Below are 10994 nucleotides of genomic sequence, written 5' to 3'. Positions count from 1 at the left end.
AAGTGCCTCAGTCAGAGTGGATGGTCAAGTGGACATTGCCTGAATACGGACGGAGTTTGAAGGCTTCTCTTTGACCAACCTGGAACGTTTGGGATTTGTATATCAGGATCTTCTATACTACTTGATATCAAGATATATGGCTTTTATGACTGAAAATAGGAATTAGCGTTTAGATGCTTTTAGTCTTTTTCCAGAGCTGTGTTCCCAGAAATACGCTTGGATAATCACATTGTCTGGGTTCCAATCGTACCCAGGTAACTCAAAACCCAGTACGTATAGGTAACTTGTTGGTCATGCTAGACAGCCTGCAATTCGACTCGCAACTTCTCAACTGCACCTTTTAATTGCTTTGGTGGCGCCGTCCAGTCCTCAATCTTGACAATATCAGACTTTGTCGTCATGTACAAGGAGTCAGACACCGCCATGCGTATCTATATTTGAAAATACAATGAATTGATCAGCGTTTGGTTGTGGTATAGAAGATTCTTGATTTTTTACCTTTGGATATGGATGCAATAGCATTGTAGTGAGCTTCTTCAAGGTATCTACCTGTAACGCTGGTGATCGTGAGAGCGCTGCGTATACCTTAATAGCTGCTTCTAGCCGAGGTATATTGGACGATTTGAAATGGGCTTTCTGGGTGAGGATGAATAACTTTCTCAGACTATATCGTTTACAACAGTTAGATTGAGCACGAACGGCCTATCGCCAACTCCATAGTAGAAGGGTAAGTGATAAAAGTCAAAAGGACATGGCGATGACAAACCTAGCATTGTTCGAGCTCACAGTAGGCTCTGATATATAGGTGTCCACTAAAAAGGCAGACATTTCCATGGCCGGGATTGCATAACGATCGTCCACTAGATTGGCCTCGAGGATGGTTACCAAGTCCCCGATCAGCTTATTGACCCACTGAAACCTGTCTTCAGTTTGAGATTCAATAAAGTCAATGAGAGCGAAGCGAGATGACTGGATTAGGCCGTCGGTTCCCGCGGTGGCTGAGGTGATAAGGCCCTGCACGAGTGCTGTTCGCATATTCTCTAACTGTAAAAGCTTTAGAAGTTGATGGAAATAGTTAAACGACGACACCTGACTGAAGTGTTCAAATTTTCTATGCTCTTGTTAGTCTAAGGATGGATTGATATGATCGTTCTCTCTTACCTTTCGATAGGTGGCAAGTGAGATGTGTTCTCCCAGTACTGTTGCAGACACATCCATGCCTGGAACCTCACTTTATCCAGCTTCTCTGCAGCTAACCGGCAAAGACATTCGAGGAATCGATCGATGAACGCTGGTCGGAGCCCGCCGTTGATTTCCGTGTGACGTTGTAAAATGATACTTACAGCTTGAATGGCTTCTATTCTTATAAATGATCCAATGTCCCCACGCCGATCTGTGGTATAGTCCGTCAAAAACACGACAATATGGTCAGTGATATCATCCGATATGCCTGTGTTAATGTATTAGCTTCTCATTTCATAGCACATCAAGTTGTACGGTAGACGTACTGATGTTCGGTAAAACACCACTTGCTAGACACTGTACCGCAGAAACCCTCTTCTCAATGAATTCTTCGTCCTTTGTACAGTGAATTAACTCCTTGATGATATACTCGCGGACACTGCTGTCCGATGAGAGTCGGTGAAACACGGCACCCAAAGCGGAAATTTGACCGCGTCCAGTTGTAGACTTCCAGCTGGCATGAATATTTGCGAACCAACCGTGTATTGTCTCTTCCTGTTTTCGTAATGGAAGTATCCTGAACAGCTGCGACGCGGCTTTGGATGAAGCCTTGATCGCGACATCTTCACCACGGGATACACAAAGCAGTAGAACATCTAGCGCCTTCTCAATAAGTGATTCGGGTACGCCTTTTTCAAGGGAAAACGTCCCCACAGCGCATGCAAGTGACGCAATGAGACGAGATACTGCTTCAGCGGTGAGTTCGGGGCGTGCAGATACTTGCGTGAGATCATCTCTAGTAGGGCCGTACGATGAGGTGAATATCTCCCATATTTGCAAGACTGCCTCGGTCACCATGTCTGCATCGCCATGGTCTGGATTCACTTGATATTCAGAAGTAAAAGCGTCTACAACACTTGCGAAGGCTAAGAAGCATCCGTGGCGAGTTTCATTGTCAGACGGGGCAATGGTTACTAGCCGTGAGTTTAGACGCTGAAGTACGGTGTAGATGGACTTGTATGAGTTCTGCTTGCACAACTCGCCGAGTGCTGAAGCCGCAGTTCGACGAGACTCTGCATCCGAAGACCCTATTCCTCTCCAGAAAAGCAAAGAGTTGACAAGAGGGCTCCAATAGGCACTATCAATAAGCGCTGCACCCTGAGCGACTTCGATCATTGCTTTTGAGCGTCTTGCCACAGCATGGTAGTCGACAACTTGTATCAGTGGGATTCCCTTGAGAATAGTATCTGGGTGACGGCCTATCAACTCTTGTAAAGCAGCAGAGGCACCGCGACGAATATTTCCCGACGGGTCTACACAAGCAGCACATACCAACTCTACAGCTAGCATTTGTAGAATGGTTCGCTCTTCTTGTTCCGTGGGTACTTTGACTGTACCAGCACTCAGTGATAATAATTCAATAGTGGTGTACTTGCGTGACACTGCCCATATGCCGAAGCAGGATGCATCTCGCACACCGGTCCCGAGAGAGCTACCAGTGGCAGATCTTTGTTCAAAATCTAGCCCAGAAACAAGCGCTTGTAGAATATCAGACAGTTGGCGAGGGGGAGGAGCTCTCCTGAATAAGAGGTGAGCGAGTGTTAGGATCAACCCCTGCCAACGCTGTGGGTCAACGGCACTCAAGTTGCGTTTTAGGCTCTTCATGTCCAAATGTCGGGCCTCAAATGATGTTAGAAGACTACCATCGTTCTTCTGGTAGAGGATGTCTTCATTAAGTGAACCGGTCACTGCATCTACAACGTCTGCACTCATTTCTGCATCTAGTTTCAGAGTCACTATGGCCAGAGCTTTGCTTGCAGCAAATCTGACCGGCATGTCTTTGTCAGCTAAAGCCACTAGGAAGAAATCAATTGATTCTTCCAATATGAATGACACTTTGTGTTGCGGTACACGCAAATTGCCCTTTTCCGCCAAAGTCAACGCCGTAGTTGCCGAGGTACGAAGGATCTTGATGATCATTTTTCGCGCTGAAGCTGAAGATCTAATGTTTGCATAAACAGGTGAATCCTCCTGAGCCATGAGAAGTGTCTTGTCAAATAGTTGGCCAATTAATGGGGCCAGGTCCTCCGCCTGACCGGAAGTACCCAATCTGGCGAGGAACGACAAAACACCTATGCAGGTGTATACGGGGGGCAGTGCTTCACTTCCAGCAGGTGGTTGAATGAAAGAAAAAGCCCATTCCGTGAATATATTCAGAAGACCGAATCGCTGCATATCTGGGCGTAAGGCTAACCTAGCAAGAAGCAGCGTTGCTGCTTCCCTTTCTTTCCCAGCTGTCACAATGTAACGGACAGCAATGGAAATGATAGAACGAGCGATTCTGGGGGCATCTTGTGGGATCAATTCCAAGATTTTCTGATCGTTATGCGGGACTGGGATATCGTCCGAGGAAATAGTTGCCAAGTCGAAAGGAGCGAGCAGTAAATGAGAAAGCCAAAGTAGCATGACATAACGTTCCTCCCATGTGAGTGGTTGTACATTGATTCCGGACTTTGCAGGTATCGATGTTTTATCCGATGCTATGGAATCCCATTCGATAAATACCCGAAGCATCAGGTCCAAATACTTTGGCTCATTGTTCAAGAAGCGACTGATCACCTTGACCCCGCGTACCTTACAAAAGGTATACAGAATTGTACAAATCGACCTCGGGAGAGGGACGATTTGCGTCAAAGCAGGAGCCTTTCCTTCGGTTGAACCATACATATGACGCTGTTTGGTCAAATAGGACAGAAATGCATCAACCAGCTGAGTCAGGAAGGTTTCCAACTTGGAATCTAGCAGCTGAGGCCATTCTTGGAATCTCTCAAGCTATATTCGAGAGTCAACAAGTTTCATTATTTGCCATGTACACGGTCTCCATCAAAGATTCTACTTACCACCTCAACGAGCCGGTTTTCTTTTGGTGCTTGCGACCATCTGTGGACAACCTTTTTATGGCCAGTACTTTGCTTCCACAAGAGCGGTATTAACTTGTCCTCAAACTCCTTCAGCAGCGACCCAGATGCGCGCTGGAATTTGATATCTCTGTCATCAGGAGCATCCATTTGCGTCGACGGTGCTTATATGACGATGCTTGGGATAGGTTTCCAATTGTGTGCACATCGACTGGCCGCTTTATATATATATGGATCGAACTGTAAACAACCTAAGCCAGATATGGAATAACTTCATATTCTCCACGTGATCGATACGCCAAAAAAACATGTAGATTCAACAAAGCAGTGCGACTTCGACGATACTACTTTGCCTTATACTTTGGTAGCATATGCCAAAAAAAAATTCTTGGTAGGACGAAAACCAAAAAAAAACCAAAAAATAAATGATTGAGTGCATCATCCGTGAATCGAACACGGGCCTCGTCGATGGCAACGACGAATTCTACCACTAGACCAATAATGCTTTGTTGTGGAGGAGCAGCTTCTTTTGACTTACAATAATCCTGAGAAAGGACCCGCATTTTTGAAGCTCCGCAATCTCTTTGCTCTCGGATTCCTCTATCGTATAACGAGTGCTTTCACACTTCAATCTGTCGAGAGAATCCCGGTACACAACTGATAACATGGCAGCACTAGCTGCATCAAGCTCCGGGATTTCCCCAAACTCTACGTATGACTCAGTTCTTTCCTATCTTGAAATATATTCCACTAATTTGTCTGCGATATAGGGTTTATGTGAGTTCTCCAGCTTTGCGACGACCACGGTGCCAGAATTTAACATTATTTGTCTAGGTACGAAACTTGGAGGAGCGCGTCAAAATAGATGATTTAAAAGAAGCGCTTTCAGAAATCTTCTCCGAATATGGTACTATTATAGAGATCGTCGCAAAGAAGAATCTGAAAGCAAAGGGACAGGCCTTCATAGTCTTCGACAATATTGAGTCCGCTCAACGAGCAATAGAGGAAGTCAATGGATTCGACCTTCTCGGAAAGCCTATGTCTCTTGACTTTGCTAAGACCAAAAGTGATGCGACAGTGTTGAGGGAAGGTGGCTCGGATGAGTTAGAAGTTCATAAGCGACGAAGGTTGGCCGAAAAGGGTGGGTTATTCGAAGCGCATTTCTGGGTTAGTAGTTGTTGCTAACACTCCGTTGCTCCCTTAGAACGAAAGCAAGCCCAAGAAGCTCTCGAAGCGCAGAAGAAGTTGAAGCGACCCGGTGCAGTGGTGCCTATATCGGCCGAGGCTGGGAGACCTGCGAAGGCAGCTCGCGGCACTGGTCTGAAGCCTTCCAATGTTGCCACCGCTACAGTAGTCCCAGACGAATACCTACCTCCGAACAAAATTCTCTTCTTACGGGAATTGCCAGAAGATGCCAATTCCGATACGCTTAGTGAAATATTCGGCCGTTTTGAAGGTTTTCGCGAAGTACGTCTGGTGCCAGGCCGCAAGGGTATTGCCTTTGTTGAATATGAAAATGAAACGGGAGCCATTAGCGCAAAAGAAGCGACATCTGGCATGCCTATGGGACCCAATGGCAAGCCTATTCGCGTGACGTATCAGCGTCAATGAAGATGGGGGGGGGCTTTTTTTTTCTCAATTTCATACTTTGCGTGGCGTTTTCTGGTCCGTTAATAAGGAAAGCATACTTTTTACTTTTAAAAGAAAGGTCCGGTCTGGGTTGAATATGTGCCCTGAATAGATTGAAATACAAATTTTGGTGAATGGCCAAAGACAGAAACAGCCTAGCGAAGCGCCATATGAGCACCTTCAAGGAAAACGTATACACATCAATAAGCTTAACAAAACACCATCAAAAGATGACATCTTCTTCTCCTTCCTCTCCGAGCATATCAGCTGTATCTTGCTCTTCTGTTGCGACAGAAGCGACATCGCCATTTGCCTCCTTAGCTTCTTTCTGCCGTTGTGCATGAATTTCGGCATCTTGGGCGGCCGTATCCCTCTGCTTCTTGTTAGACACCTTTTTCAGTCGGTAGAATTCTTCTCTGTCGAGTTCGTCTAATTCTGAATTGATATCTGAAATGTTGTCAGTTACATGTTAACTCATATTGAAGGAGTTTTAGACCAACATTTAATGGTGTTCTCAGTGCGAGGAATAATAACATGCTCGCTATTGTATGTTAGCCACCGGCGCTCAAAAGTGTTTGTCACAAAGTCTTACATTGCGTTTACTGTAAAGAGAATCAGCATTGAGCCCGCATTGTATAACATAGACCAGGGACGTACCTCTTCTGTTTACGACTTTGATGACTTCATCTAGAATGACGAACGCAGTCTGTTTCTCTTCGTTAGCCACCAGCGTGACTCTAGCTCTGTCTCAGAAAACTAACCTGCAAGCTAGCAAGTTCGACAAGAGTCTCCACGGCTCGAGCATATGTCTCTCGAGACCGCTGCACTTGCTGTCCTCCCTTTCCGAGACCGGTCAATCCAAAGTCGTTTGTACTTTCTGAAATAATGCTCTCAAACTGTGGGAGCAAAACTCCCGATACGTTCTCTTGCTTTGTTCGGACTCGGAATCGAGCTTGTTTGGCCGACTCTTGAATCTGAAACCCAATATCTCCGCCAACAGCATATGTAACTTCGGCTAGAGAGAAAGCCGCAATTTGCATCACGCGGCCCATTTTCCTCTTTGCTTCATCGATTCGTCTCGTGATCTCTGTGTGTGCAATTAGCAGGCGTATGCGGGGAGTTCGTTGTGGACTTTAGCTTGATTAAAGCATACCGCGAAAGCGCCTATAATATGAAATAATTAATAAATGTCTGATTATATAATCCTGGGGTAGATAATACTTAGTTAATGCCTCGCTCTTCCTCTTCAGTAAACTGTGACCTATCTCCGCGCCCTTAAGCTTGCTCTTCATCAACCCGAGCGACTGGCGGGTCGGAAAGACTGCCTCACGACCCTAAATGAACATCAGTGCAACGTCCAGTAGGTCTTATAGAGCATTACACTCACCACTGCGCCAGACATTGTGGCGTATCTATGTATATCAAGTCTCCTTGTCGGTTGGTTCTGTCCATATGGTAGGCGATGACGGGATGGAGCGATATGCGGAAGCTCGGGCCCTCTGCTCTCATTCGCTGCATGTGCCAGGCATTAAGGCACCAGGTGGCGCCGCGCTTGCCTGAAAACGGCTGTGGCACCACGTGATCTCTAATCTTGAACTTCAAACCGTTACAGACGTTGACTGTTTCAAGGATCGCGAATTGTCTCCGGCTAACCTTCCTCAACCTGTCGGTACATTGATCGCGTGGAGGTCTTCTCGGTGGACCCGGCAAAAATGCCAGGGACCTTACTGCCTCCTAGATCTCAACGGCATCACGCACAAATGGAGCGAACATCAGCAGCAGAGCCGGATCTTTATCTCATCGTGAGTATCTCGGCACTGCTTTGACCTAGATCAAGCTAATGTTAGCGACTCATAGTCGAATGAGGATACGATTTATGAACAGGATTTGTTCCGGGACCAGGGCAGCATCAAGCCATGGCTATCCTACATCGAGCACAAGCAACAAAGCGGGACGCTCTACGAGCAGTCTTTTGTAAGTTTCATTCTGCTGTCGCGAACCTCCGCCACTCATTGACTGAATATCCTAGATTATGGAGCGGGCTTGCAAGCAACTTCCGCGCTCTTACAAACTCTGGAAACTGGTAAGTTCATACAATAAACCTTCATGAACTCTTGTTTAACCTTTCGTCAGTATCTGGAGTTCCGGATTAATCACCTTCGCGGTCGCAATCCTGCAATCCATCGCTCCGAATATCAGAAGGTAAATGGCCTTTTTGAAAGAGCCCTTGTATTGCTCAACAAGATGCCTCGGATATGGGAGATGTACCTCTCTTTTCTACTTAAACAACCGTTAGTGACATACACCCGACGCTCATTTGATCGCGCGCTTCGAGCATTGCCCATCACTCAGCACAATCGCATATGGCGGCTCTATAAATCGTTTGCAAATTCCGTTTCTGGAGACACTGCGGTGCAAATATGGGGGAGGTATATGCAAGTTCATCCTGAGAATGCGGAAGATTACATAGAACTACTCGTGGAGTTGGGCCACTATACATCAGCAATCAGGAAGTACATGGAACTCCTCGACAACCCCAGTTTTCAATCAACGAAAGGGAAAAGTCATTTCCAGCTATGGAGTGAGATGGTTGAGCTTCTGGTGAATAAGGCTAAGCAAATTGATACGAAAGTCAATGGAGGAATCGACGTTGATTCTATCATTCGAAGTGGTATCCAACGATTCTCTGATCAAAGAGGCAGGTTATGGGTCGGCCTTGCTACGTATTGGATTACGAGGGGCAACTTCGAGAAAGCCCGAGATATCTTTGAAGAAGGAATCACTACTGTCATGACAGTCAGGGACTTCACGATGATATTCGATTCTTATGTCGAGTTTGAAGAGTCTATTATTGGTACGCTCATGGACCAAGCAGCATTGCGGTCAAAGAAGGGCAAGGTCGATGAAGATGCAGACTTTGATCTCGATTTGCGTATGTTGAGATTCGAGCAATTGATGGACAGGCGTCCTTTCCTTGTGAATGATGTTCTTCTCAGACAAAATCCGAACAACGTCGTTGAGTGGGAAAAGCGAGTTGCTTTATGGGGTCAGAATGCAGTCGAAGTCGTCAACACCTACACTGCTGCAATTGCTGCGATCAATCCCAAAAAGGCCCACGGCAAATTCTACGAATTATGGGTTAATTATGCGAAATTCTATGAACAGGGAGGGGATCTTGATACTGCACGAATTATTTTCGACAAAGCTGTCAAGGTTCCTTTCAAGACGGTAGCAGAGTTGGCAGAGACTTGGTGTGAATGGGCTGAAATGGAATTGCGCAGCGAGAACTTCGACAGGGCTGTTGATATCATGGCCAAAGCCACCCAAGCTCCAAAGCGGTCTACGGTGGATTATTTCGACGAAACTCTTTCACCTCAACAGCGAGTACACAAGAGCTGGAAACTTTGGAGCTTCTACGTGGACCTTGTTGAGAGCGTTGGCACTATTGACGAAACGAGGAAAATTTATGACAGGATCTTCGAGCTCCGAATTGCCACGCCTCAGACCGTTGTTAATTATGCAAATCTTTTGGAAGAAAACAAGTACTTCGAAGAGTCTTTCAAGGCCTACGAGCGTGGACTGGATTTGTTCAGTTACCCTGTGGCATTTGAGCTTTGGAACTTGTATCTAACTAAAGCTGTGGACCGTAAGATCAGCATCGAAAGACTTCGTGATCTTTTTGAGCAGGCGCTGGATGAGTGTCCTCCTAAGTTCGCTAAGGTCTTGTATTTGATGTATGGGAACCTGGAAGAAGAGCGTGGACTTGCTAGACACGCCATGCGTATTTACGAGCGTGCCACAAGAGCAGTCTCTGATGAAGACCGATTTGAGATGTTCAACTTCTATATCACCAAGTCTGCATCCAACTTCGGTCTGACATCAACCCGACCGATCTACGAACGTGCCATTGCTGCTTTGCCGGATAGCGAAGCCAAGGACATGTGCCTCAAATTCGCCGAGATGGAGCGGAGACTTGGTGAAATCGATCGAGCACGCGCTATCTATGGACACGCTTCGCAATTCTGCGACCCGCGGACGAATGCTGGCTTCTGGCAGAAATGGGAAGCATTCGAAGTGCAGCACGGCAACGAGGATACGTTCAAAGAAATGCTACGCATCAAGAGGAGTGTCCAGGCCCAGTATAAGTAAGCCTAACTTCCAGAAATCATGTTTTCGTATTTTTACATTTAGCTAACTCGACCTGCAGTACCGACGTCAATTTCATTGCATCCCAGGCCATTGCTCGCAGTCAACAGCAGCGAACGCAGGAAGACGGAGAGCCAGGAGCAGCGGAAGAAGAAGATCAGGAGCGGGCAGACGCCATGGCGGCATTGGAGCGACAGGCTCGTGCCCCCGTTGGATTCGTTGCAGCCAGCACTGGACCCGAAGGTGGAAATCGTCATCCACCTGCAGGCCAGCAGCCTGCACCTCCAGCGAACGTTAATCCAGACGCTATCGACCTCAATGACGAAGACATGGACGAGTAGGTTCGATTCCAGAAACCGAACGTTGCAAAAAAAAATCAACCTTTCTCCAATCACCATGAATCATTGATATTACCGATATATCATCAAATTATTGCCTCTTTCCTTCGAGAATTGTGCTTTATTTATTATTTTGTATTTTTTTGCATGGTGGGATCTGGCGTTGTTTCCTATGATTAGGCCATAGTATTCCTTCATCCTTCTGGTTCCTCTCTCCTTTTTCTCTTTCCTTTACTACCTGTCATATTAGATTTTCATTTGTCTGCATCTAGATTTCGAAGACAAGCAAGAATAAGAGAAGAAAACATTCCCGCGACGGGTTCAAGATCGTTTTGACGATCGTCCATTCGATCATTCCTTTATGAGTGCCACTACTCATAAACTCGGACTAATTCAAGTTCAGTGGTAGAAAAAATCCAGAGAGCAAAGGAAAAAAGGATTTGACAATATTCAGTAGCTGGAACTTTTGAGCCACTGGCCAGTGGCAAATCATATTTGTTAAAAGCTTCCTGTTCATATCATCATCATCGAAGATCTCCCGCTATATATATTTATGATGGGGAAACGTGTGTATGAACAAATAATGTTGAGAAATTGTAGAATACATCTAGAACCTTAGAAGGAGAACAATGAACAAGACATAGTCCAGTCGGTTGAAAAAATTCAAATCATAATACAAAGACTAGGAGTTGGTGTATCAAGGGATGCAAAAAATTCGTTTCGTTAACCCGAAAAAGGCTTGGGCCGCGGGTAAAAAAAAGCAGATGTGGTGGCTATTTAT

At 45.9% G+C, this 10994-nt stretch overlaps 4 protein-coding genes across 4 annotated transcripts; 2 read left to right on the top strand and 2 right to left on the bottom strand.

The window, feature by feature from the left end:
- Positions 1–296: 296 nt before the first annotated feature.
- UA08_08481 (hypothetical protein) lies at positions 297–4250 on the bottom strand (the record flags this gene model as incomplete). Its single annotated transcript, XM_020263374.1, has 7 exons — positions 297–431; positions 499–664; positions 767–1111; positions 1162–1199; positions 1344–1450; positions 1509–4014; positions 4083–4250. The coding sequence occupies 7 exons, from the start codon at positions 4248–4250 to the stop codon at positions 297–299; spliced, it is 3465 nt and encodes a 1154-aa protein (XP_020116395.1).
- A 515-nt stretch (positions 4251–4765) lies between these two features.
- Positions 4766–5711, top strand: UA08_08480 (hypothetical protein; the record flags this gene model as incomplete). Its single annotated transcript, XM_020263373.1, has 4 exons — positions 4766–4812; positions 4871–4877; positions 4935–5241; positions 5305–5711. The coding sequence occupies 4 exons, from the start codon at positions 4766–4768 to the stop codon at positions 5709–5711; spliced, it is 768 nt and encodes a 255-aa protein (XP_020116398.1).
- A 241-nt stretch (positions 5712–5952) lies between these two features.
- UA08_08479 (V-type proton ATPase subunit D) lies at positions 5953–7131 on the bottom strand (the record flags this gene model as incomplete). The annotated part of the gene is made up of 8 exons (XM_020263372.1): positions 5953–6176; positions 6230–6270; positions 6322–6331; positions 6387–6435; positions 6491–6816; positions 6883–6893; positions 6951–7063; positions 7117–7131. The coding sequence occupies 8 exons, from the start codon at positions 7129–7131 to the stop codon at positions 5953–5955; spliced, it is 789 nt and encodes a 262-aa protein (XP_020116397.1).
- A 310-nt stretch (positions 7132–7441) lies between these two features.
- UA08_08478 (Pre-mRNA-splicing factor syf1) lies at positions 7442–10216 on the top strand (the record flags this gene model as incomplete). Its single annotated transcript, XM_020263371.1, has 5 exons — positions 7442–7531; positions 7587–7703; positions 7759–7812; positions 7863–9874; positions 9937–10216. 5 exons carry the CDS (start codon positions 7442–7444, stop codon positions 10214–10216), a joined length of 2553 nt encoding a protein of 850 aa, XP_020116273.1.
- Positions 10217–10994: the final 778 nt, after the last annotated feature.

This window comes from Talaromyces atroroseus (assembly GCF_001907595.1).
Source record: "Talaromyces atroroseus strain IBT 11181 chromosome Unknown scaffold_14, whole genome shotgun sequence".
Classification (NCBI taxonomy): Eukaryota; Fungi; Ascomycota; class Eurotiomycetes; order Eurotiales; family Trichocomaceae; genus Talaromyces; species Talaromyces atroroseus.
Note: the sequence above shows the minus strand (reverse complement) of the source record. Positions and strands in the feature narration are given on the sequence as shown.